This window comes from Equus quagga, chromosome 13 (assembly GCF_021613505.1).
Source record: "Equus quagga isolate Etosha38 chromosome 13, UCLA_HA_Equagga_1.0, whole genome shotgun sequence".
NCBI classification, from domain to species: domain Eukaryota; kingdom Metazoa; phylum Chordata; class Mammalia; order Perissodactyla; family Equidae; genus Equus; species Equus quagga.
In genome coordinates this window covers 32,860,071-32,887,382 of record NC_060279.1, presented here as the reverse complement: position 1 = coordinate 32,887,382, position 27,312 = coordinate 32,860,071, and the positions used below count along the sequence as shown (strand labels likewise).

Sequence of the window (27,312 nt, the reverse complement as noted above, 5' to 3'; positions counted from 1 at the left end):
TTTGTTGTTGTAATTGTAAATGGGATTGTACTCTTTTTTTTTTTTTTAAAGATTTTATTTTTTCCTTTTTCTCCCCAAAGCCCCCCGGTACATAGTTGTGTATTCTTTGTTGTGGGTTCTTCTAGTTGTGGCATGTGGGACGCTGCCTCAGCGTGGTTCGACGAGCAGTGTCATGTCCGCGCCCAGGATTCGAACCAACGAAACACTGGGCCGCCTGCAGCGGAGCGCGCGAACTTAACCGCTCGGCCACAGGGCCAGCCCCGGGATTGTACTCTTAATTTCTCTTTCTACTACTTTGTTGTTAGTGTGTAGAAATACAACTGATTTTTGTATGTTGATTTCATATCTTGCAACTTTATTGTATTCATTTATTATTTCTAAAAGTTTTTATGTGGATTCTTTAGGGTTTCCTGTGTATATAATCATGTCATCTGCAAATACTGACAGTTTCACTTCTTCCTTTCCAGTTTGGATCCTTTTATTTCTTTTTCTTGCCTGATTGCACTGGCTAAGATTTCCAATACTATGTTAAATAAGAGTGGTGAAAGTGGGGACTCTTGTCTGGTTCATGTTCTTAAAAGGATAGATTTCAGTTTTTCTCCATTGAGAATGGTATTAGCTGTGGGTTTGTCATATATGGCCTTTATTATGTTGAGATACTTTCCTTCTATACCCATTTTATTCAGTTTTTATCATAAATGGATGCTGTATCTTGTCAAATGCTTTCTCTGCATCTATTGAGATCATTGCATGCTTTTTATTCTTCATTTTGTTAATGTGGTGTATCACATTGATTGATTTTCAGGTGTTGAACCATCCCTGCATTCCTAGAATAGATCTCACTTGATCATGATGTATGATCTTTTTAATGTATTGTTGTATTCAATTTGCTACTATTTTGATGAGGATTTTTGCATTGATGTTCATCAGTGATATTGACCTGTAATTTTCTTTTTTTGTGTTGTCCTTATCTGGTTTTGGTATCAGGGTAATGTTGGCCTCATAGAATAAGTTAGGAAGCTTCTCCTCCTCTTCATATTTTTGGAAGAGTTTGAGAAGGATAGGTATTAAGTCTTCTTTGACTGTTTGATAGAATTGATCAGAGAAGCCATCTAGTCCTGAACTTTTATTTTTTGATTACTGTGTCCATCTCCTTACTGGTGATTGGTCTATTCAAATTCTCTATTTCTTCTTGATTCAGTTTTGGAAGGTTGTATGATTCTAAGAATTTTTCCTTTTCTTCTAGAGTATCCAATTATCTGTGTACAGCATTTCATGGTATTCTCTTAGAATCTTTTGTATTTCTGAGGTGTCTGTTGTAATTTCTCCTCTTTCACTTCTGATTTTATTCATTTGAGCCTTCTCTCTTTTTCTCTTGGTGAGTCTGGCTAAAGGTTTGTCAATTTTGTTTATCTTTTCAAAGAACCAGCTCTCGACAGAAACACCTTAATGTTTATATTTCTACCAACATTCTGTTCATGATAATATATGTCTATCTCTCAGATCATAGAAGCTTTCTCTACAGCTCTTTTCTTTCTAAGCCCTTTTCAGAATCCCCTTTAGCATCTATATTTCTATGAACAATCTGTTGAAGACAATCTAGGCTTTTTCTAATATGCACAGCTCTCCAGCTGTGAACCTGTGAAGCCAGACAAATTATCCACACCCATAACACAATGGAAAACTAAAACTCTTCCAGCCTCTATCCATTAGCCAGTTCCAAAGCCACTTCCACATTTTGGGGTACTTGTTACAATAGCATTCCACTTCTGGTACCAAAATCTGTATTGGTTTACTAGGGCTGCCATAACAAAATACCACAAACTGAGTCACTTAAACAACAGAGATTTATTTTCTCACAACGCTGGAGGCCAGGCAAAGTGCCGGCAGGTTTGATTTATTCTGAGGCCTTCTCCTTGGCTTGCAGGTGGTAACCTTCTTTCTCTATGTCTTTACTTGGTTATCCCTCTGTCTGTGTTGTCTGTACCCTCATCTCCTTTTCTTATAAGGACACCAGTCATATTGGATTAGGGACTATCTTAAAGATCATATTTTAACTTAGTTACCACTATCTCCAAATATAGTTCTATATCCAAATACAATCACATTCTGATTATTGGGGAATGTTAGGTACTGAGGGGCAGGGCTTCAACATATGAAACATATGAGCTCTGCAGGGACATAGTTCAGCCACTAACACTATCTTTCCAGGTAGTTTGACCTTTTTTTCTTTTGGTGAGGAAGATTGGCCCCTTGGCCCTGAGCTAACATCTGTCACCAATCTTCCTCTTTGTGCTTGAGAGATGTCCCTGAGCTAACATCCATGCCAATCTTCCTCTACTTTTTGTATGTGGGATGCCACCACAGCATGGCTTGATGAGAAGTGTATAGGTTTGCACCTGGGATCTGAACCCATGAACCCTAGGCTGCTGAAGCAGAGTGCGCGAACTTAACTACCAGGCCAGCTCCAACCTTTTTTTTATTGATTCATAGGGTACTCTGTGTATATTAAGGAGTTATTGAAATTTCTTTCTTTCTTTCTTTTTTGCTGAGGAAGATTTATCCTGAGCTAACATCTGTGCCAATCTTCCTCTATTTTGTATGTGGGACACTGCCACAGCATGGCTAGTGAGGTGTGCAGGTCTGCACCCAGGATCTGAACCCCTAAACTCAGGCCACCAAAGCGGAGTGCAAAAAACTTAACCACTAGGCCATGGGGCCAGCCCTGTCTATATTCAGGAAATGGAATTCTATGTAGCTAATAGAAACAGAATGAAAAAACTCAGTATGTACTGACATACAACAATTTCCAAGATATATTGTTAAATTTTTAAAAATATGTGGGACAGTATGTGTAGTATGCTATCATTTATGTGTCTTAACCTAGAACATCTCTGGAAAGATCAACAAGAAATTTATGACAGTAATTGCCTCCAGGAACAGTAATTCCTGGGGAGAAGAAATAAGTGGCTGGGGGCAAGCAAGCTTGTTTTTTCATTGTCTACTCTTCAGTATCTTTTCAGTTTCAATTTTATGTATATATTACTTAACCCCCCAGAAAAAGCAAACTTAAACACTCAGACACACACACTGTGAACAGAGGAGATGGAACGAGAGGGAAGAAGAGGACCAGAAAGGTGTGGAGGCACAGTGGGTCCTAAATTCAGGCCAATAGGCAAGGGCAATTCAAATTCCAGAGGCAGAGCTCCCTACTCCCCAGTGTGTGGGGCTGGCTCATTCATCCATTTTTTCACCAAGCGTTCATGAGTGCATTTCATGGGTTAGGCAGGTGTTAGATGTGCAGAGTCAGGCATCAGTCCTGTCCTGGAGGAGTTCATGTACTGGTGGGGGAGAAAGAGAAGTAATAGACTACTGTCATGTCGACTCATGGTGATACCACCTGTAGAGCGTAACATGGAAGCACCGAGGAGAGGCACTCACCTTAGCCTGCAGTAGGAAAGGAAGAAAAAACTCCTCTGGAACAGGCAATGCTGGCCTCTCTCCCTGCTCCCACCTCCTCTACCACACCACCTTATTCTCTCAGCCCTTTCCTGCCAGGAGTTTAAGGAGTCTCTCTATTGCCACTGTCTCTGCAGAGCGGCTACAGGAGCCCCGAGTCACCGTGCAGACCATGAACGTGTCTGAGAATGCCTCCTGTAACATCACCCTGACATGCTCTGTGGAGGGGGCAGAGAAAGCTGTTCAGTACAGCTGGACCCCAAGGGACCCCCATGCTTCTGAATCCTCTTGGGGCTCCACTCTCACCATCTCATGGACACCTTGTGACCCAGACCTGCAGTACACGTGCACAGCCAAGAACCCAGTCAGTCAGAGCAGCTCCCGCCCTGTCCACTTAAGAACCTGGCAGATCTGCATAGGTAACTGGGTCCACTTAGGCCCTCCAGAAGATTCCAGAAACAGTCTGAGCAGCTGTAGAATCCAAACTCCAAGGTTCTGGCAGGACAGGGATGGGGGGTGGGGAGGCAAGAGATAAGGCCTGAAGACCCCTTGTTTTCTACCCTCAGGGTCCTGAGAGAGACTGGCAGGGAATGTGGGAACTCCCAGGGCACTGTGAAACTGAGAGGAGAGCAAGGGAGGGGAAGAGAGGATAGATGTAGAGATCCAGATTGCTCTTTGCTTGGGTGGGAGTGTCCCTGGCGTCTCCTAAGAAGGGCAGAGAGAGGAAGAGGGGCCTGGGTATGCAACAGGCAGAGCTAGGTGTATACCTGTGCAGGACAGGTGGTCCTGGGAAAGCAGTAGAGATGCCCTGTCAGAGGAAGGGGGAATGGACCCAGGCAGGAGGGCCTCTGGGGCTCCCCTGCCCTTCAGGCAGGCTGAGGGTCAAGGGAGTGGGGCCAGTGACTGAAGCCGCAATGTCTCATCTCTGACTGCAGATCCAGGAGCCTCCAGAGGAGGATCAGTAGGGGAGACGGTGGTGGGGATCCTGGGGGAGTCAGTCACCCTACCCCTGGCTCTCCCGGCCAGTCAGGACATAGAGAACGTTGTCTGGATGTTTAACACGTCTGTTATCAGCAAAGAGTGGGGAGAAGCAGCAAAAGCAGATCCCGAGAAGAACACAGCATGGGTCAGCCAGGACTACTCCCTGAAGATTGGCCAGCTGCGGATGGAGGACGCTGGCCCCTACCACGCCTACATATGTTCAAAGGCTTCTGGAGTGATCAGCATGAAGCATGTCACCCTGCTCATCTACCGTGAGTTTCTGAGCAGATCGCCTGTTATTAGATTCCTTCCCTGAAAGCTTTCTCCTCTTTGCTGCCTTCCCCTCCTCCCTCAGGCCTCTCCTACGGAAATGCCTCAGACCAGGACTGAGTTCACACCAGTCAATTCACAGGAGGAAAAATTACAATCAGTGGCTGGGCAAAAATCTACCCGGCAAGGTCCCCCTTCCTCTAGGCTTCCAGTTAGGCCTCAGCCACCCAAGTGTCGGTACTTGCCCCGTCCTCCTGCATTATTATCAGGTGGGACAGACCAGGAACTCTCCAACCTGCCTTTTTACAAAACAATATCCTTTTGAATAAGGGCAGAGCTGGCTGGTGTGGAGCCAGAGGAGACTGAGGAGAAAGCCTTTCGTGTCCAAAGACGCTGTGACCTCCAAGAGGGTTGGCTGCTCGGCTCCCCTGAGTGTGGGGGGCAGAACTTGCATTCTTCTTCCTCAGCCCTGGGCCTCATGGGAGCTTGGCAGGGCGGTTTGCATGGTTTCCATTTGCCAGCTCCTTTACCAGTACCATTCAGACATGGTCTGCACATCCCCTGCCTGGGCTTGTTGGTGTCTAAGTACCTGTGAGAAAGGTCGCTGTCTGCGATCCCCTTAAACTATGCAGTGAGTCAGCTTGTCTAGATCTGTTACACACTGTGACTCAAATACAGAAGAACCGGCAAGGAGATTAAGTAAAAATAATAATAAATTGGGAGCAAATGGTGCCAGTCTTATATTTCTTGTAGAATTGCTAACGTTTATTGAGAACTTATTCTGCGTTGGTGCTGTGCTCACCTCTCTACATCCCTTTTCTCCTGTAAATAAGCAAATTAGGTGATGAAACCTCAAAACGTAAGCCTTGAAGGGCCTTCAGAGCCTGTGGAAAGGCTGTGCTTATTTGCGTCGTTTGGTTTGCTTGCTCTTCACAGTATGCTGTATAGAATGATGTGGTATCTTTCTTTTTTCATTTTCATGAACTCCTTTATTGCACATCTGAGCATCAAAGGCCTAAAGAAATGAAGTGAAATGTCTGAGATTTCATAGCTCCCCAGGGAAAGGCGAGGTAGACACCCAGCGCAGTGTCAGTACACAACTTCATGAATATATTTTGAATGAGTGAAGATGTGGTGACTGCCCAGTGGGCAGGCCTAACTCCACATTGGGTCTGCCTTTCTTCTTATGCAGGAAGGCTGAAGAAGCCCAAAGTCACCTGGAGCCTTGGGCCCGCGGAGGACGGCATCTGCAGGGTCAGCCTGACATGCTCGGTGGAGAACAATGGACACAACGTGACCTATAGATGGACCCCCCTGCAGAAAGGAGCTGTTGCATCCCAAGGGGGATCTCACCTCAGTGTCTCCTGGAGGAGGGGTGAAAATCATCCCAACTTCACGTGCACAGCCAGCAACCCCGTCAGCAACAGCTCCGGGCAGTTTCTTCCTGGGGACATCTGTCCAGGTTGCCCTCTATCTCCACTCGGCCGGACCTCAGGGCCTTGGATCCTTAGATCCAAGAGTTTGCATTCTGAGTGGTTCTTTATGAAGTGCGGTGAAAGAGTGTGGGCAAGAGTCCTTTACTCAGCCATTCCGATAGAAACAGAAGGAGAGCCACATATGTCATTTAAATTTTCTAATAGTCACGCAGAAAAAGCCAAAAGAAATAGGTAAAATTAATTTTAATCATATATTTTATTTAACCAAATATCATTTCAACAAGTATTCAATACAAACAATTATTCATGAGATAATTTATATTTCATTTACACTAAGTCTTTGAAATTCAGTATGTAGTTTACACTAACAACACATCTCAATTCAGATGCTAAATTTTCATAGGAAGTACTTGATCTGTATGCAGAATTCATAAAACTTACAGATGAAAAAATAGATTTATATATCCAAGTTGTTCCAAACATACTTATCAGTTTTTCAATAAGGAATTGAGTCACTGTTCTTTTTTTTTTAAAGATTGGCACCTGAGCTAACAACTGTTGCCAATCTTCCTTTTTTTTTTTTGTTAATGGTTTATCTCCCCAAATCCCCCATACATAGTTATATATCTTAGCTGCAGGTCCTTCTAGTTGTAGCATGTGGGACACCGCCTCAACATGGCCTGAGGAGTGGTGCCATGTCCACGCCCAGGATCCGAACCGACGAAACCTGGGGCCACCGCAGCAGAGCATGCAAACTTAACCACTCGGCCACAGGGCCGGCCCCTGAGTCACCGTTCTTAAATTTACGTTTAAATTTTTAAAAATTAAATGAAATAAACAATTCAGTCCCTCAGTCATACTGGCCGCATTTCAAGGGCTCATACCATCCATGACTTGCAGCTACCATATTGGACAGTGCGGTGTTAGAAGTCTGTGGAGATGAGTTGATGGGAAGTTGACATGGGAAGGGATGCAGACCACTAAGGGACACAGGCTGTGTGAGTGGGAGCTAGAAAGGAAGCCCTAGTGGCTCTTACTACATTCCGGGCACTATTCTAGGTCCTTGTGCATTTTAGCATGATCAATCTTCACAGTAATCCTACACAGCAGATATTCTTATCGTTCCCCATTATATAAAGAAACTGAGACTCACAAAGGATAGGAAACTTGTCCAAGGTCACATAGCAAAAGCAGGGTTGGAACCCTGACTTCTGTACTTCGCTCGTCCCTAGAGGGAAGTAGAAAAAAAGGAACTTCTATCCAGGCGACCATGCTGAGTCAGGCTGCATCTGGTAGATGGATTTAGAGGCCTGTTAAGTAGGAGTCTGGACTTTTTCTGTCTCTAGCCTAGAATTCCTCTTATCCTATTTACAGAGAGAAGGAGTGTAGTGTGATGGATAAGGGTGTTTTAGGATCAGACAGCCTGCATTCAAATCCCAGCTCAGGTGCTTAAAACTCTGTGACCTTGGGCAAGCCATAAATCTCTCTACCCAGGGACAGTGTCTGCCTTATGAACTGCTGTCACTTCTTGCCTAGGAGAATGCCTGCTCAATAAATAATGGTAGAATGAATGAATGGAAAGAAATATTTTCTGCAATGGCATGAGATTTTAAGAGGCAGATAGGATGGCCATTACAGTTTGTCCATTGTTTGCTCCAATCTTTTATCATTATTTATACTAAATTATTCATTTCTTCTTCACAGGGCCTGAGAGAAGCAGCAGGCTTTGGGTTGGGCTCTCCTTGACGGTTTCCATCATTTTGTGCTTTGGGATCTCTGGCTATTGCATTCGGAAGCAAGGAAGACGGTGTGGGTTTCTGAGATCAATGGAATCTACCCGCACTAGGCCATTTCCCTGGGACCTTTGGAGGCTTCTCTGTCCTCTCATAATTCCCCCTACCCCTTCTCTCCCAAGACCTCATTTCTTCTCAGAGTGATGGGGGGAGGGCTGTTAGTTGGGACTCTGGTCACAAATAATTGAAACTCAGCTCCAAGTAGCTTAGACAAAGTGGGGGGGGGGGGGGGGGTGGGGGTGCAGGGGGCATGGTTTATTATTTCGGAACTCACATAATAATCTGTGAGGAAAGCAGAGGAAGAGCTGGCCCTAAGGACAAATGTCACCAGAGACTCAGAAGTCACCAGAGCTCTCCATCTCTCGTTCCTACTTCTTCATTCAAGCCAGCTTAACTCTCTCCTACTGTAGCCAGCAGAGGAGCAAATGTGGGAGGTGGAGTGTGTACCACAGCAGAGCAACTGGTAGCTCCGGACTCACACATACTTGTAGCTCTGACACCAGGAAGGGAAAAAAGATGTTTCCCTCCAACTCCAGCTTGAAAAATCTCAGAAATATCTTTGATTGGCCCAACTTTGGGTCATGTCACCATTGCTTGGCCCAATCACTGTGGCCAAGGAAATGAGCTATTATGGTTGACATCTCCCTCTGGAGATGAGTATTGGAGTGGGAATGGAGTATTTCCCAGAAAGAACAGATTGCTTAGAACACATGGCCCCCAGAAGAATTACTATGAGTTGGCAAACCACTCTGATTTGTTGCTACCACAGAGGGGTTAGAGATCTCTACCCTCCAGAGGGAAGGCAGGCAGCTCCAGAGCCTTCTCCTTAGCTGAAGATGACCCTAGACTCTGTCATGCTTCTCATGGGCTTGAGAACCCTCACATCAGGGTTCACATTACTCCCTAAAGCCTTTTCCCTGTCTATGTCCTCAAAATCTCTCCTCTTGTCCTTTGATTCTCACAGAATCAGAGACCTCTCCCTCTTCACAGCCCTACTGACAAACCTTCTCTATCTTGGTTTCTTAGGTTCAGCCCCAGCCTTCAGTTCCAGCCAAGTTGAGGCCTCAGCTGACACATCAGGTACTATCACCAATGACATAGATTGTGGGGTCCCTGGGCCAGATGGAAGCTGCAAAGCCTGGCTACTCAGTGTGGTCTGCCAACCAGCAGCATGAGCATCATTGCCCAGGAGTTTGTTAGAAATGAAAATCTTGGGCACTCCCCCAGAATGCTGAATCTGAATCTGCATTTTAACATGATCCACAGGTGAATCACATGCCCGTTAATGTTTGAGAAACAATGTGCTAGAGGAAGGTGGTTTAGGGAACAAATTCACAACTAGGACGGAGTCCAGAAAGATGGGAACCAGAGCTAGGAGACGCAGCTCGTCCTCGAGCGTCTCTAGGGTTCCTCAAGCATTGACCCTCATCACTTGAATGTGGCCTATGATGAGGATGGAGTTATCTTCTCCACTCTGAGAATGGAGAAACAAAAGGCTAGATGGATGGGCAAATCTGAGGCAGGAGCAAAACTAAAACTTAATTAAAATTGAAACCCATGAGATTGTCTGGACACCAAGAGCATCACTGAGGCAGTAGTCTTCCAATTTTTGAAAAAGCTAAGGAATAGTTTCTTCAAACAAAATATTATGCAACACCCCAATAGCACAAAGCATGTAAAAATGGGACTGTCGTAAAAATGGGTGTTGGGGTGGAGAGCTGAGATGCCCACATCTTACTCTCCTACTCCCATCCCTCAGTGTCCTAAATCACCTCCTGGAGCTCTGGAGTTCTAAGGACCTAAACTCTGCCCACTCAGACCAACCCTGCTTTAGAAAACCCTATGCTACCTCTGATGGAGGGGATTCCTCAAGGTGAGAGAATAGGAAGAGAGGCTGGGAGGGGACAGGGGGCTCAAGTCATCCAACAGTGCAGGCTTTTCTGATGAAAGTATAACCCCGAGAAAGGAGTCAAGAAATGGGAATGAGACTGGATATGGAACTTCCCACCAACTCCCTCCTCATGGCTGGCAGAACAGACTCTTGTCTCCCCCAGCCTATGCCCTCCTTCCTTGGCACCCTGGGCACAGGAGGGGGAGTAAAGAAGTGTTGGGGACACCACTCTCATCCCTATCCTTCCTCCCTCCCTCAGCACCCCTCCTCAGCTCTCAAGGCCTGCTTCTTCAGGCTCTCCATCCTTGCTCGTAAGTTTCCTCTTCTCTAGATCTTTTGCCACTGCCTGAGTTCATGCTGTCACCATTTTTTTGTTTTATTGAATAGATTTTTTTAAATTGAAAAGTCTTATAATCACATGGTATACCATTAAAAGGAAATCTCTTTCCAAATCGCAATCTCCAGGTCTCTCTCACCAGAGACCTCCATTGTTTTTTTTGTTTGTTTGTTTTTCTGCTTTATCTCCCCAAATCCCCCCGGTACATAGTTGTATATCTTAGTTGCAGGTCCTTCTAGTTGTGGCATGTCCATTGTTAAGATGTATGTATGTCTAAATTCTTTCAAAGCCTTTTAATGTGTTTACAGACATAGTATATATTTGTGTGTGTGTGTATTTGTGTGTGTATGTGTTCTTCCTTTAATTAAACTGACGGGAAAAACCTATAACATTTTTCTGACCCTTGCTTTTTTTTTTTTTTTTTTGAAGATTTTATTTTTTTCCTTTTTCTCCCCAAAGCCTCCCAGTACATAGTTGTATATACTTCATTGTGGGTCCTTCTAGTTGTGGCATGTGGGATGCTGCCTCAGCGTGGTTTGATGACCAGTGCCATGTCCGCGCCCAGGATTCGAACCAACAAAACACTGGGCCGCCTGCACCGGAGCGCGTGAACTTAACCACTCGGCCACGGGGCCAGCCCCATGACCCTTGCTTTTTTAACTTAACAGTATATCCTAGCAATATTGGCATACATAGATTGACTGACTCCCATTTATTCTGTCCTACAGATACATCTTAATTTACTTAATCAGTCTTTCTTAGCAAATATTCCCATTCTTGTTACTAATACCCTAAAATATGATAATAGTTTCCTAACTAGCCATTCCCTCTGCAGAGTTTTCCCTTTCTATCCCTTCTGCTCACCACTTTACAGAGCTCAACCCTGACTGCTCTAAAACCATCAGTGGCTCCTCACGACCTTTGTCTGTTACTCAAAAGGCGCTGTAACCTAGTGGTCAGGTGTATGCGTTCTGAGGTCAGACAATCCTGTGTGAATCCCAGCTCTCCTCCTTATTAGCGATCTTGGGCAATTCAGCCTCTGAGCCTCAGTTTCCTTACCTTGCAAAATGAGAGCACCAACCTCTTCGAGTGCTGTGAGGACTGAGTGGGGTGATGCCCACAGTGTGCCCTCAATAGGCGGTAACTACTATCATCACGCAGTACTGGGCCAGACCACTCTTCCTCTACTTTATTCCTACACAAAGCGCATTGGGGGCAATATTGAGTAATCAGTAAGAACATCACAGACCAGACTGCCTGCATTCAAATCCTGCCCTTACCACTTACTTGGGCGAATATTTAACCTTTGCATGCTCCAGTTTCCTCATCTGCAGAAAGTAAAGTTAGTTATTGTCTATACTTCATGAGGTTTAATGCAAATTAAATGTTTATTCATGAAAAGCTTTTAGAACAGTGCCTGACACATAGTAGGCACTTAGTAAATGGGAGCCATTATTATCTGCACTTAGATCAAATAGGGTGCTTGACGTGCCCCAAAGGCAGGTAGTCGTCCACCCAGTGTGCCACACTAGCTGTTCACAGCAGGCACCATTCTGATTGTCCTATGTCCAGGCCATTGCAGTTAAATATTTTGAATATTATCCTTTCCCAAAGGAGAGGGCACCCAAGGTTTCACACGTGACTTTAGTCATGCTGCTTCCTCCACCAAGAATACCCGATCACTAATCAAAATCCTGCCCCTACATGAAGACCCACGTCAATTCTATCACCTTCACGTGTTCTTCTCTGCTTCGCTACCCAGAGACCATCTCCTTTCACCTCTTCCCTTTCTTTGTACTTTTCATATGTCAGTTGTTGGAGCTGGCCTTACATTAACTGATTTACATACGGATGTGACCCCCAGCTGGACAGTGCACTCCTTCAAGACCAGGTCTAATTTACTCTGTGTTTCCTCAGAGTACCCATCATGGTACTTAGGGTGGTTTATCCAATGGGGCTAGTTCTGCACTGAGTCTCTTTCTTGTCATACTCGATGAATGTGTATCAAATGAATGAATAAGTGAATGCTTGAAAGGAAGGAGGAAGGGAGAGTGGGATAGAGCCCTCTGAGGGAAAACAGGAAAACAGCCTCTCTTCCAGTTCTCTAGGCCCCATCTGAGGTAGGAGTCAGAGCAGCTTAGATTCTTGTACAATGCAAGAGAGAGGTGAAGGCTGACACACTTTTTACTAACCCTGCACCTTGCGTTCCAGGATCCACTGCTGGCCGCACAATATATTCCATGCTTTCCCCAGGATATGAGATGATGGACACTCCCCCTAAGACTTCCAGGCAACAGGGTAGGCCCACTTCTGAGAGCAGCTCTGACAGCAATGGGACAACTGATAAGGATGAGGAGAAGAATGAAATGTACTGGCCTGTCAATAAAAGAGATCAGGTGTATGACTCGGTCACTCAGGAGGACACTGAACATGACTCAGCCTCTGAGGGGCAAGCGGAGTATGATCTTGTCACTCCAGATGACGTGCAACCTGAGCCTGTGGTTGACGGGAACACGGTGTATATGGAAGTGTTCCTCAACTCGCAGGTGAGCTTTTTTAATCAGTACACCTTCCCTTCCCCTTCCACTTCTAGGGCCCTCCAATATCCTGGATGACTAGTCCTGCCAAACTGGGAGCCAGAGGCTGGGGGACAGGACCAGCAGCACATGGGCAGAGAATCCTGACTCTGTTCGTGTTTACCAAACCTTGTGCTCCCTTAGAATGAAGGAACTCATCCCTTAGTTCCCATTCTTGGCCTATAAATAAGGGAGGTGTTGGGGAACCAGAGGCACTGTCCCCATTGCACTGAGGCAGCTTCCACCCTCTATGTGATACCAGAACCTATTGTGATGTCCTGTCTCTTCAAAGGTTGAGGGTGAAAGTCTGGAAAGCTCTTATTTGGTGACTATGGATAGTATGATGTTGGTCTGTTACAGGGAGAGACCCAAGTTCCTTTGAAGAAGGAGAGCTCAGACACAATCTACAGCCAGATACAGAATTCTCAGACGGTGAGAACAATTTTCTCTGTATCCTAAGGCCCATAAAATGAGGTACGACTCCCCAGACCATTTTAACTGAAAGTCCTAAATTCCCGTGGCAGAGGAGCTTAAGTTCTACCCACTATGCACCCTCCTGACACACTCCATGGTCAACAGAGATGCTTAAACAAGTATTTTTGATTTACATCCATGTGGTCAAAGGTTGAAAATTTCTAATTGATTTAATAATATCTTATGTTGATTAATATTAACACTGACTAGAATGGAAGGCTGTAAACCCAAACAATGTATGGTCTATGTATATTTCTAAATCTATCTCTAATCCTGATCTTAACCCACCAAAATGTCAATTTCCCAAAACAATTGGAAATTAACCAACAGTCTAGTGTCAAGATTTTTTTGAAAATGTGCTGTTAATTAACAATATATTGGGTTTTTAATAGTGTTAAAAGATCCCTTAAGGGTAGAATTTCCCATTAAATAACAATAACAATAACTTCCATATAATGTTTTACAGTGTACAAAACATTGACAGACATATTCTCATCTGATCCTTATAACACCTCTACAAATGTGCTGTCATCCACATTTTATAGCCAAAGAAGCCAAGATGCAGGAAGCTAATTTTCCCTAAGTTCACATAGATAGTAGTTGAAGTTTCAGTATTAAAAATCAGAAGGAGTTTTAAAATAATCCTGAAAAATCTTAAGCAATTAACCTGGATCTGAATCTGGCTGTCCACTCTACTTTCACTCTCCTGAAAACATTAGATCCATTCATACGTCTGCTTTCAAATCTCCTCCAGAATTCTCTCCCTGTAATATGTTCAAATAAGTTTTAAAAAAAGAAAAACGTTCTCCAAGTTTTTCAATTATACTACTTCTCTGTGATTGATGAATTAATCAGTAGATATTTATTGAACACTTTTTGTTTGCCCAGAACTGGGCTGAGCGCTGTGGGGATTCGGACATATTTAAGACACCATCCTTGACCTTGAAGGCTTTTTATGTATCTTTTGGTGCAGTAGGGGTGGAGCTGATTCAGTCACCTGGAAGGGGAGGGGAAATACACCACGTGACTACTTGTTGTGTTCCTATGGGTTTTTCAGACTTTGGAAGTGGGAGATATCTCTTCACTGAGGTAGACAAGAAAGGCACCATGAAAAAATAGTTTGGGTTGGACCATAAGAGATGGATAGAGTTTGTTCAGCAGACACTTGTGCAAATGTGCAGTTCAGTTCAACCATCATCTGCCTCATGTCCTGATCTCTAGGGCATGGCCTAGTGCTTAGTCAGCTAGGGACTTCACCTTTGGCCTTGAGAACAAATCTGTACCCTTCACTGCATTCCCAAAGCCACTTTCCAATCTGACCTGGCCCTTTGTGTTTGGGTCAATACTGGTCAATCTTAAAGTCATGGACATCAGTCCCTGCTCTGAGTTTCAGAATGGCCATGGGTCACCACTTGTCTGGTCGGTCCTGCATGACTCCCACATCACCCCAGGGACTTCACACCTCTAAAACCACCCTCATCCACAGTGTAAGTGGAAATCAATGCATTTCCTCGGCCATGCTCTTGACAGAATTTATCCCTTGTCTGCAGAATTTTCAGGACCAGGAATCCTGGTTCTAGGTGTCCTAAGGCCATTATTGACCACTCAATCAGGAATTTCTCAAACCTACTTGGGTTATTATTTTCTGACACACGTCTCTACATGATATCTAAAAGGTTTATGGTATTCCTCAAGCTATTGCCAGTACCTAACCTCCCCTCCTCTCTGCATCAGCTCAGGTTTCCTCTGCTCTTTAGAGCCTTCCCTGAACACTCTCAGACAAAGGATCCCCAAAACCCTTGGAACATGAAATTCTAATGGTCTGGACCATTACTTTGGAACGTAACCTCTACCACATGAATTATCTTTACGTAAATATCTGTCTTGTTTCTCCAGCTAGGGCAGAGATTAGGATCATTAGATAGTAGCTTCTTGAGAGCAAAGCCTCTTATTGTCATTTTTTAATCCCCTCAATTTGCTGCACTAAATGATCTTATATATCTCCCTTACAGAGAGCCTAGCCTGTGGCCCTTACCATTAGAGATTCTCCATAAATGCTTGTCATTGGCTTTGTTGATTGCTCTATCCCTAGGCCAGCCCATATGACCCCCTGTCTATAGGATGGGCCAATCGTAGCCTGGCTTTACCTTCCTCTCTCTCACCAGCAAAGGGCCAAGGAAACCAGAGACCTCCAAGCTTTATTAACCATATTTTTATGTGTCTTTTGGCTCACAGGTGGTGCCACCAACACAACAGAACAATTTTGACTCTCCTGAAATCTCCACCTATGAAAATTTGACCTGAAAAGAAAAGCAGGTGTTGCCTCTCTTCCTGGGGTTGGATAAGCAGCTGGACCTCATGGGACCTGGGGCTCCTGCAGACAGAAGCACTTCAGAATTTCCCTCGGAGTCTCAAAGATGCTTGGATTTGACCCTCCCCTTCCTCTCACCCCATGTGACTTCCCAAGCCCATTAATAGATCAGACATAGTCTCCTTCTTGGAGCCTCTGGGCTTCAAGTTGTCCTTGCTCCATTTGTCTCCTCGCATGCTTGTACTGTTTCCCCCCCTCAGCTCAGAGGCACCACCTCAAAACTCTGCCAAGGCTGGTCAAATGTGGTTGAAGGGGATCTGGACCTTCACATCATCTTCTAAACAGCTGTTAAAATGGATCCAACAGATCTTCTAACTCATGGACACAAAGATCTGTTACCGAGCAAGGGCTCTCTCCACCTGTGTGCACAGAAGCTGATACTGTGTACACTGGTCTTTGAGGGAAGAAAGCTTATTATGCAATCAATTGGCGAGGAGACAGGAGGACGGCCTGTCAAATCTGTCTCCCCGATCCAGGGAATGGGGTAAAGTTTAAGGGATCAGGGAGGGAAGGCTGGCATGTGGAAGCCCTGGAAGGATGAGTTTTGGCTGGCAGATCAAAATTTTCTCTACTGCACATACTCCTGGCTGGCTGGCTGCACTGAAAAGTAGCTTTAACATTCCATTCTTAGGATGAGATCAATACAGTGAACAAGGGTAAAGCTGTTATGCAGATTTAAGTCATTGCTTCTCTATGGATAAGATTTTCTAGAGATTTAGCCATCCTCTTCTTCCTGGCACAGAGAGGAAATCACCCTCACAAATGGAGATTTCTCTTATAAATGGGTAACTTCTACTAGGTTTTCAGAGCTTTCCCCTGCATCTGCTGTTTCTTAAAAATAACCAACCTAAAATAATTCTTATGCCAAAGAGTCATGTTTTAGGGTGGCAAATTCTGTTCCTGGTCCTGTGGTTAGAGATCTAGGTAAAATCATGTCTGCTGTAGTATTTTTTAAAATAAGAGATTGGAAATAACCTAAATGCCCATTTAGTAGGAATCTGGTTAAATATATGATAGTGTACCCATGCAATGACAAACCATGCCACTTTTGCAAAGAAAGGATGTAAAGACTAATGTGCTTATAGGAAATGAGCTCTAAGATACATTGTTGAGTGGAAAAAACAAAGTTCAGGACAATGTGCATTATGTGCTACCAGTTCGATAAAAGGGAAATGTATATCTAGAAGCTTATATAGGCATAGAAAAGTTCTGAAAGGAAATGATACCAACCCTAGGTTCTTAGGCTCTCTGTGTAATAGAAATTGACAAGAGGCCCAACCAAGCTCTCAGCCAACGTTTTATTGGGTCTTAAGCTCCAGCACAAGGGAGATAGCACAGGAGAAGTGGCTCTCTGGCTTTCCAAAGGGAGCCGTCCTGAGTCTTTTATGGGCTGAGGGGAGTGGACTGGTGCCATGATTCTCTGCCTCCAGAGGCATTCTACTTCCCTCTTCCTGGTGGTGTCTTCCCTTGCCTTGTGGGTGTTGTGGTCCCTGCTCCTGCCCAGTCTGTCCAATATGGCAGTGTTGCTCACTACCGCCACCCCAGGAAGGTCATAAAATGGTCATCTGGGAGCTTGGTGCACATACGAGAGAGTAGGTCTACTGCTTGTGGGCAGTTTTGCTTCAGAAGGTTGCTTATCTTGACTTCAAAAACAGCTGGGCTGGGGGGCTGGCCCCGTGGCCGAGTGGTTAAGTTTGCGCGCTCCGCTGCAGGCGGCCCAGTGTTTCGTCAGTTCGAATCCTGGGCGCGGACATGGCACTGCTCATCAGACCACGCTGAGGCAGCGTCCCACATGCCACAACTAGAAGAACCCACAACGAAGAATACACAACTATGTACCGGGGGGCTTTGGGGAGAAAAAGGAAAAAATAAAATCTTTAAAAAAAAAAAACAGCTGGTCTGGGAGGTGCTGGATTTGGTGGCTAAGGGTGAGGGGCAGAGTCCGGTCCCTATTCTGTCTCAGAAATACACAAAACTTATCAGTGGCTGCCTCCGGGGAGGGAACTGGCTTGGTTGCTTTTTTTTTTTGAGGAAGATCAGCCCTGAGCTATCATCTGCTGCCAATCTTCCTCTTTATGCTGAGGAAGACTGGCCCTGAGCTAACATCCGTGCCCATCTTCCTCTACTTTATATGTGAGAGGTCTTCCACAGCATGGCTTGCCAAGCAGTGCCATGTCCACACCCGGAATCCAAACCGGTGAACCCTGGGCCACCAAACTGGATCGTGTGCACTTACCTCTGAGCCACTGGGCTGGCCCCTTGTTTTGTTTTTTTTTTTCACATACTTTTTTGTACTGCTGAATTTTTCTTAACCATTTGTGTGTATTACTTCATTGTCATATTTTTTTAAGTGCTTAAAATGCCTCTTCCATATAAGCTTTCCATATTTACCCCGAAGAACTTCCCTCCTTATTGTCAGGTCTGCGAGCAGAACGGCCACAGAATCTCTTCTCTCCCCAAAATTGTGGCCTCAGCCCTGTCCCCTTGCCTGAAAGTTGCACTCCCCTTCGCTTATTTTCATGATGCTCTAGTGTACATTTGGGTTGCATCCGCTTGCAGCCCATTTATGTCGTTTAATGTTGTGTTTCTGTCGTCATGCTCTCCTGCACATGGTCCGTGGAGTCAGTATGTCTTCTGTGGCCTGCAATGAGTACTCCCTGGGGGCTGGGCAGTGCTTCATACGCACCAAGAGCTTTATTACTGCTTGTTCATTGGCTGGTGGTTGCATGGGTAATTATCTCTGTAGGGCATTGTGGGGGATTGGAGCTGGCTACCTGAAAATGTGTCTCTTTGACATGAGCATTATTTTGGGCTGATTGCTTTTAAAAACTGCAGACATGAGAGGAACTCTGAAAACTAGAATTTACTTACCCTTTGTAAAAGACATTTACATTTGTAAGGGAAATCTCCATCTGTAAAGGTGTCTCTCTCTCTGTATCAGGAAGAAGGGGAGATGACCTTATCTCTAAAAACCCTTATCAATGCAGAAGGCAAGGACTTAAATCTTCATAATAACCTTACTCTTATTTACTGTGCTTTTCTGGTAATCTCCCATTACTGACACCCCCCCACCCTCCAACATCCTCCTTTGTCTTTAACTGAAGATGGTATTTAAGAAGAAAGCCTCCACCATTTGGCGAATTACTCAGTTTTCCTGAGTGTCTCCCATGTATACACGTTATAAAGCTTTGTTTGATTTTCTCCTGTTATTCTGTCTCATGTCAATTTAATTCATAGCCTGGCCAGAAGGACCTAGAGTGGGTAGCGGAAATGTCTTCCTCCCACACAGCATTATCACATAAGTTCAACAAAGACATATAATATGATGATGCTGTACTTTGTTACACTACAGACTAGGGCATCCCCAAAAGCCCTGGGCTGGTTCAAGATCTGAACAACTCAGGATACAAGAAAGGCCAGCAGCAGTCAATGGTCAGTGTCTCTAGTGTTCATCTGGATGGCTCCAACCCCCATCATTTCCTGCTCTTTCTGTTTACCACAGTACTTGACTCTGCAACTCAGCTCCCAAAATGTGCCTCAGATCCCCCAGACTCCTTTTGCTTATATTTTCCTGGTTCTTACATTTGATGCTTTCTCCAGGATATGGCCTGTTCTCAACTGTCTCCAGAATGAAGCCAGCCTGGCCAGCCACACAGCCCGCAGGGGACAGGGATCAGATGGGGCCTGAGCAAGTGCATACTATGGCCATCCTCCATGAGACTGAATGGCTCCTGGGATCTGGGGGTCTCAGAATCTACTGTTCCAGAGTGAACAAGGCTGACACATGGACAGCTCACCAGGAGGCCGGACCCTTCTCCAGCAGCAATTAGACAGGCATACATTTTTTGGTGGTGCACAGTGTCCTTTGGAAAACACAGAATATGGAGGAGACATATAAATTTAATTCAGGAAAGAAATTTAGACGGCCTCTTACTAACACCACAGTTTTTTATTAAATTCATTTGTTAAATACAGACTGGGGCAGTTGAAGAACGAGTTTCCATGCAATATCACCTGTTGGATTCTCCGAGTAGGGCCTCTGCCAGTTCACCCTCGTCCCTTTCCTGGGCTCTGTCAGAGTCTCGGCCTGGTCCCCACAGCCTGGTGGAAAGGCCTCAAGACTCAGGAAAGCCCAGCATAGTGTCTAGTTCCCAAATGCTCAGTTGTCTGAGCCCTCCCTCCAGCATGTGCCATAGGGAGCACTCAGCAGGACACAGAACTTAATAAGAGATGGTTTCTAATTGTGAAGAATTTATGAAGAAGTCAAAATAGGTTTCTAACAATGGGGTTTTGTAAATCAAATGTCACACAGTAGGCCAAGCAGGTCTCCCTGCCTAACTGTCAGGACAGCATGGGCTCAAGTGATTTTTCCGCTCAAAGATGGGATTCCTCTGCACCACCTGTTCTCGCTCCTGTCCACTCCTCCTTGTGACCAACTGGCTAAAGGGAGACGTTTAATATCTGGCGGGGGAGTTTTTCCTCTGTATATGAGCAAAACCCAGGACCAGCCCCCTGGGAGAACCTGCCAGCGGCTTACGGCTAGTTAGTCCACCTTCACAGAGGGGGCTATTCCTCTTCTTCTGCGTCACCATTATCTTTCCCTCCTCTTTGTAGGATGGGCCTGGGCAAGGGGAAGGTCTAGGAATGTGGTCATCCCGGATTAGGGAGGAGGTGAAATGAGTAACAAACTAGAAAACCAGAAGGCAATCTTGATGCTAATAATAACGCCACCTTATGTTTACATAGCACTTGAAAGACTACCCAGACTTGAACTTGCTGTGTGGTCTTTTGTGAACTACCCAACCTCTCCACCCATTCTTGTCCAGTCTGTACGTCGAGAGATATTGTTTATCAGCCTTGCCCTTATAATGCCTGTTAAGAAATCATTTTCAGAAAAATATATAGAGATCATGAATAAACTCCCATATCCTCTCCAAACTAGAAACTGTTCTGTAGAGATTCCTGTGGCATCATCCACTGCACTGATTCCCAGTGCATGCTGGGATGTAAGAGAGGTGAGAGCAGCTGTGGCAGCTAGGAATATGCACAAAAGTTCTCCAGCTCCTTGCGGCTCAGTCGAGCAGGGTTCTGGGCTTTGCGTTGGCTCTTTCCAACCTGCAGAAGAAAAGGAGAATTTCAGACTCTCTCACTCGGAGATCCTCGTTACAACCCTTTGGGGTATGAATTTTCCCCATTTTACAGATTAAGAAAGTGAAGCTCAGAGTGGTGAAACAAATTAACTCAGGGTCAACAGCTAGTATGAAGTAAAGGAGGGGCTTGAATCCAGTTCTTCTGGCTCCAATTCTAGTGTTTTTTTAACCACATCATGCTTTTTCATAACCCCTCTGGATTGCCTTGGCCAACACAGTATCCTCTACACCCCTGCACAACACAAGGGTATGTACTGGACTGTCCTGAACTGTCCAGTTGGCTTTCATGTGGGGCTACAGCTGAAGTGCCAGGAATCCCAGCAGACACCCATTCACCCTCTCCCTTGTGACCAATGGCAACGTCTTTGTTGGACCACAGGTGGAAGCTCGAGTGTAGTATGAGACTAACGGGCAGAGGTACTCTCCATGCTTTAATTTCTCTTGGTATAAATGGAAAGTATAATTATACCTACTTCATAGCATTCTATAAGGATTAATTGAGATAATTCATGTGAGACCACTGGCAGGCCACTGTATATATAACAAACTCCCAATAAATGCTGAGTCCTTACTTTCCATTCCCTAAATGACTTGATAGGAAGCAATTCAGCCACCAGGCTCAGTGGTCACCTTTGTACAGTGTTCATGCCAGCAGCAGCTTAAGATCACTTATGTCCTGGAATGATTTCCAATTACTTTCTAACTTTAGGAAGTCATTTAGATTCACTTATCTTTCCCTCTTGTCCACACCCCCCCACCCCCCCGGAAAGGGCCACCAGTGTGGCCTACAGCTGGGGGACTAGCCTGGGGAGTGCCCTAATGTAAAACTCAAGCTCCCCAGAAAGAGTCAAACTTGATATGACCTTGGGTTAGACCCTCACGCTCCCTGAACCTCAGTTTCTTCATCTCTAAAATGAAGACTTGGATCAGAAGTGCCTAAGATCCCTACAGCTCTGCGAATCTGTGGATGACTTTTTCACAAGGGTGTGACTTCAGGCAACACCTTGGACACTAAACCCATTCAGAGGGAGTTCCAGAATCTTACCTCTTCATAGATAGTGTAACTCAAGGGAGGGTTGTGGTTCTTCTTGGATCCAGACTAGAAATTCAGAGGGTAAAGAGTGCTTAACTTCAGGTTAAGAAATGTCCAACCCGTAACTGATGTGAGAAGTACCAAAAGAGACTCAGGGCCCAGAAAGTCCTTGTAGTATCCCCAGCCAGAAATGAATAGAATCTACTACCCCAGGAGTAAACCATGGTGTTTGTGGTTTCCAGAGAAGGCAAAATACATCCTTGCCTATGATACGACATTTCTAAACTAAAGTCAGAGTTTAGTATCCTGTACCCACATGCTCCCAAACCCACACATACACACATTCCCAGCACACACACACACACACATACACACATACCCTTCAGACAAACCTAATACAAATATTGCCTCAAAACATGTATCTCTTCAGCACATAGCGTACACACTCACCCCTAGTGTACACAATGCTGGCACACACAGAAGTACTGCCCCTAGCACATACCCTGAACATGGTGAAACACCGGAAACACTAGAATTCAGAAGCACTTTGAGTAGTATGCAGAGTCTTCATAACATAATACCAAAGCATGTGACCATGGTGTCTGTGACCCTATATATGTTCATTGTTGTAGCATATAATTTAAATATAAATATCTGTCACGTGGAATTCAAGTTGATTGAATGACTAATTGGAAGGAGGGTGAATGAAAACTCTGAAAATCTGTCCTAACCTCTCCCAATTTGATATGAACACATGGTTCCTAATGGGCATGTACTCAACACTTCCATAGTTTGGCAGATTCCCAACTTCCCAAACTACCACGTTAAGGTTATGGCTTCATATGGTGACTCCAGCCCCAGGAATACCATTCTTCCCACCACCTCCCACCAAAGGTGAAAAGATGAACACAGCACCAAGATACCCAGCTTCTGTGGTTCCTGGTACCCATAAGTGCTACGAGCTCAGCTTGGAGCAGGATTCGAGGGGAGCCTGAGGGATTGCCTTAGTCTGGGGCATCCACCAGCCAGTGACTGGCCAGAACCTTTGTCTGGTTCCCTGAATGTCAACATTGTATCTCTCTAGGTCCAGTCTACTCCTCCAGCTCCAGGCTATATGTCCCTGCCTTGGAAACTTCTCCAGTATCTCTCGCCATAGCCTCAGCTGGCCTACTAAGGACTCCACAGTCCCTCTGCACAAAGCACCCCCTTTCTGTCTCTGCCTCCCACGCAAACTCCTAGAGACTCCTTTAATCCACTGTTCTCTTAGTCTCAGAGCTGTTCTTTTTCTCCAAACAGAACCAGAGATTTCTAGTTGGCTCATTAACATTTAAGTATGGTCATTTAACACAAGGTACTCAGATACACATAGTGGAAGACAACTCCCTTGGAAGTGCACACACACACACACTCTCCACCAACACACACCTGCATATGCATGTGCAAAATACACATCTGTATCAATGGCACCCCTGCAGGGGGAGACTCACCTTCCGGGAAGGCTGTACTAGTGAATATAATGTATTTGCAGTCTCTTGCGACGTGGAAGCAGAAGGCTAAAGAGAAGACAAATAAAATCATTTCAGAAGCATAGATGCAGCACAACCGTAGGAAGAGAGGTCATCTCTTCCATCCCTCCCCCTCTACCCTGCCCAGACAGAAGATTTAAGTGTTAGTGAAAAGAACCCTGGAGTAGTCAAGAGGTCGGCCAACCTGAATGTTAGTCCCGCTCTGTCACTGAAGACAGCTGTTATCTGTTGAACACTTATTCTGCACCTGTGTTCTCCCCTAACACTCCTAACATTCCTGTAAGATAGAAATGATCACAATTTGCCCCATTCTACCGATGAGGCTCCAAAAGGGTACATAGCCCAAGGCAGGGTGTTCACAAGGGAAGCAGGATTTAAACCCAAGACTCTCGAGGGTTCTTTTCTTAAACACCTCAATGCCTTCCTTGTCTAGACCTGAGCCAGATGTCCTCAAAGGCAGGTAACCATCATCTTTGTAAGATGCTCCAGAGGAGGAATCTCATTCTCAGTCAACATCTCAGTCTGGGAAGAGCTCTTTATTCCATTTATTCAAATTCCTCTTGTTGGAATTCAATGTGGCTCAAGTCAGACAACTGGCAGATATCAATCTCTGTTACACATCTCTTTCAGGCTCTTTGACTTGATCCACTATCAGTGAATCACACTACCTTAAGGAAAGCAGGAGGAGGCAACACCCACCTTGAGAATGGCACAGTGGCTGAGTGGTGGATGCCTCCTCCCTCCTGTCCTCGCTTTTCCTCCAGTTCTCTCTTCCTCTCCCCTTCATTGCCTTCCCTGCACCTCCTCCCCTTCCCTGTCTCCTCTTCCTCCTTTTTCTAATCTTTCTCTGAAGCCTATCAGCATTCCCTGAGGATTTTCTTTGCTCTGCTTCTTAGCAACCAGACTGAAGATGTTGCTCCTTCAGGTCTTAATTCTCTAAAAAGTCATTTCTATCAGGAGATTTTAATCACTGGCCACCAGGAGGCAGTGTTTCCATTGAGAGAGATGCCCCAGTCTGGGTTATCAATAATGTCATCTTAGCTGTCAGTATTAGAGGAAACTTCTCCCATTCATGGGTGAATTTCTATAATCCTAGAATGTTAGAGATGGGGTTGTGGGGGAAGTGGAGTGGAGATTCAGAAACTGTGTGGCTCAGCCTTGCCACTACCCAGCTATGTGGCCTTGAGCATGTTAGTTAACCTCTGAGACTGTTTCCTCATCTGTGAAATGGGGTTTGTATGAGACCTACTTCATGAGATCTAGTATGTGTGGTCATGAGGTGACGTGAGATTCATTAAGAAAATGGACATAGTAAGCACTTAATGAATGTTATCATTAAGTTGTAATAAAACAAAAAAGAACAACACAGATCCATTCTTTCCTGAGAACAGGTACAATAAGGAGCGGGGATAAAAAGTACAAGGGCCCCAATTATTAGAAGCAGCAGGGAGGGAAGACAGAAGTTGGGTTGCCTGAAAGATGTCCATCTCCTACTGACTTTATCTGGGCCACTCCTGCCACCGGGCATGGGAGAAAAAAGAATGCCTGCATTAGACTTTCCAGCTCTGTCCAGCTCTGCCAAGATACTCTAGCACCACACTGATCTTCTCAAACATCTTAACACAGCTGAGACCAAGCCACCTTCTAGACTCCAGAGGACCAGGGTCTTATTCTGCTGTTCAAGGGTATGAGTGTCTTGGGGGCATTAGGAAGCCCTGTAGACAGGTATGGAATGGATCAGAGAAACAAGAATCGTACCTGAGACCGGGACTGGATCATGGAGTAGATGGTGTTCCCTTCTCTGGAGGAATTCTGCTGCTGTTCCTGCTCAGGAAACAGGAAAAGACGTGTGGTAATGTGAGCGCACAGCTGCGTCTGCCCAGATTTGGATGGAATGAGAAGAGCAGAAAGAAAAGGGGCTCTTGGAAGCAGGGCAGGGAGGTGGTCATTGGCCCTCCAGGGATGGAGGGAGGCAGCAGAAAGAGTGGCTCACAGTGCAACATTAGTGTCAGGAGTGAGCAACCACCCAGGTTAGAGGGATGGCATCCAGTGACCCTGCCCAAGGGGGCTCCTGTCACTTGCTTTACTTTGGCAATTTAGGAACTTGCTTTTGCTGACGTTTTGACTAAATTTATCACATCACCACTGATAACGGGCTGTGCTCTAAGTCGAGCTGTGATCTGAGCCTTAACTCAGAGCACTGAAATTCAGAGGCTTTAAACCTTTTAAAGACTGAGCACATTAGAGCCCCCTCTCTAGATGTAGCCTTGGTGGCCAACTTCCTTTGGCTTCAAGCCGGCTCTTGGGCAGCAGCAGTGCTGGGTGGAACCCTGGACCCGAGGCCGAAGGCAAGGATCACCCGCTTTTCCTGCTTCCCTCCTCTTGTCCTGCCCCACAGGAGATTGGGGTTGCAGGTGTTTCATGCTGTTTGCCCCTGAGTGCTCAAGTGCCAGGCTGGACTCTGGTGAGGAGCCAGTAGACACCAGCAGAGTTCATTCAATAAGGTTGAAGCTGAGCTCCCCAGAAGTAGGAAGAAGCTAAGTGGAGCAGAGAAATATCAGCCATCCTTGGAGGATGGAGAGCTGTGCACATCTGGAGAGAAATGGGAGTTTGTTGCTTTTGCCTTCTGCCCAGACCCGAGTGAGGTGTCTCCAGAAAGGTCAGAGCTGGCCTCAAAGTGAGACCACATGAAGCTGGAGATTTAGGCCTTCGGGCAGAACCCTGGAGACAGCAGGGAGAGGCCACGGAGGGAGGAGGCCACAGAGGGAGGAGGCCACGGGAGGGAGGAACCCCTGAGTCAGAAGCAGAGTAACAGGCCTGAATTCCCGAGTGGATTTTCTTTCACTCTGAATAGTTATATACCCCTGTATTCTCCTTCATTTATCTAATCTAAAGTAATCTTCATTTTGTAGGGAGACACGGCTATTTTTAGCCAGCATTTGGTCATCAGTGATTGTAGATAGATGCCCTTGCTCTTGGGAATTTGTACCAGAGTCTGGCAGTGATGGGAGAAACAGAGTCTCTCTTTAATTTTCATAACCTAGTATTCCACTGCTGCGGCAAGGAAACGAAACGGGCTGGGGGAGCTGTCCTGATTCCTAATGTCACTGAGCCCAGACCTGAGGAAGCTACTTCACTGTTGGAGGAGGCCTCACAGGGCCTCACACATGTGATAGAGTGGAAGAATCCCACCCCAGTGACTTCCTCCTTGCCTCCGGAGGCAAGTGCCAGGAATAGGGGCGGGAAGAGGGCCTTCCCCCTGCACCCTCACCACCTTCCCACGGGGCAATTCAGTTGCTCACTGCCTTTCCCCAGCCCTGTCACCACATCCGGCCCTGCTCAGGGGCAGAGCAGCGTGGTGCACCCTGTAGCCCCTCTGCAGTTTCTTCTTCTTCTGCACCCTTGGGTGACAGGCAGAGCTGGCCACTGCCCACAGAGACTGGAGTGATTCCCAGAGGAACCCGCTATGAATCATCTATCATCTTTGTGCTAAGCTGGTTACTCTCTCCAGCACCTCAGCCAGACTCAGGCCTTTTTTCCCCCAAAATGTTGTGAATGCAGGCCACCGAACCGGCTAAAAAACTTATACTTTGGCTCATCAGGCCGGCATCCACCCCAGCCTGGACAACCATCAAGGGACCCACAAAAATAAACTGGGACTTGCAGGGATGGGAGAATTTGTGGTCAGACACAATACATCAGAAGGTTGGACTCTTCCTGGGGCCCAGCCCAGCAGTGAGACTGGGAAGAAATGAGGACACCAGGGCGCCATGCAGGGAGGTAGAAGCAGCATTCTGCCCTCTGCTATGGATTTCTCTTGTGCTCCATCCCTTCTCAGCAGGTGCGAATCTGCACCAAGATGCCCTTTCTGCCTCCTTTCATCTTCTCTGCTCCCTTGTTGTCCTCTTTTCCTCCAAGGCCAGAGCTAGGAGGCTGATGGAGAAAAGATAGATGGAGAGGGCAGAGGATCACTTTGAGAGGACAAGTGTCCAGTTCTCTTTGTCCCCCTGCTCCA

General features: G+C 45.7%; 2 protein-coding genes across 8 annotated transcripts in view; one reads left to right on the top strand and one right to left on the bottom strand.

Annotated features, from left to right (window-relative positions):
* LY9 (lymphocyte antigen 9) overlaps positions 1-17,368 on the top strand; it is a 26,077-nt gene extending 8,709 nt beyond the window's left edge. For 4 of the 6 annotated variants that reach the window (XM_046684429.1, XM_046684426.1, XM_046684430.1 and 1 more), the window contains 8 exons: positions 3,597-3,878; positions 4,395-4,712; positions 5,903-6,172; positions 7,851-7,955; positions 8,966-9,019; positions 12,379-12,713; positions 13,104-13,175; positions 15,453-17,368. In XM_046684429.1, coding sequence (XP_046540385.1) covers positions 3,597-3,878; positions 4,395-4,712; positions 5,903-6,172; positions 7,851-7,955; positions 8,966-9,019; positions 12,379-12,713; positions 13,104-13,175; positions 15,453-15,521 — 1,505 coding nt within the window. In that variant the 3' untranslated portion in view covers positions 15,522-17,368. The remainder of the gene's footprint in view (positions 1-3,596; positions 3,879-4,394; positions 4,713-5,902; positions 6,173-7,850; positions 7,956-8,965; positions 9,020-12,378; positions 12,714-13,103; positions 13,176-15,452) is intronic. The other 2 variants (XM_046684428.1, XM_046684431.1) reach the window with 2 other exon arrangements.
* A 2,221-nt stretch (positions 17,369-19,589) lies between these two features.
* Positions 19,590-27,312, bottom strand: part of CD244 (CD244 molecule) — a 32,619-nt gene continuing 24,896 nt past the window's right edge. Inside the window, exons 6-9 of one of the 2 annotated variants that reach the window (XM_046683321.1) lie at positions 25,056-25,121; positions 23,259-23,324; positions 21,784-21,837; positions 19,590-20,703 (exon numbers count right to left, since the gene is read on the bottom strand). In XM_046683321.1, the coding sequence (XP_046539277.1) occupies positions 20,623-20,703; positions 21,784-21,837; positions 23,259-23,324; positions 25,056-25,121 (267 nt within the window). In that variant the 3' untranslated portion in view covers positions 19,590-20,622. Of the gene's footprint in view, positions 20,704-21,783; positions 21,838-23,258; positions 23,325-25,055; positions 25,122-27,048; positions 27,231-27,312 lie in introns of those variants that run through there. The other variant, XM_046683322.1, reaches the window with a different exon arrangement.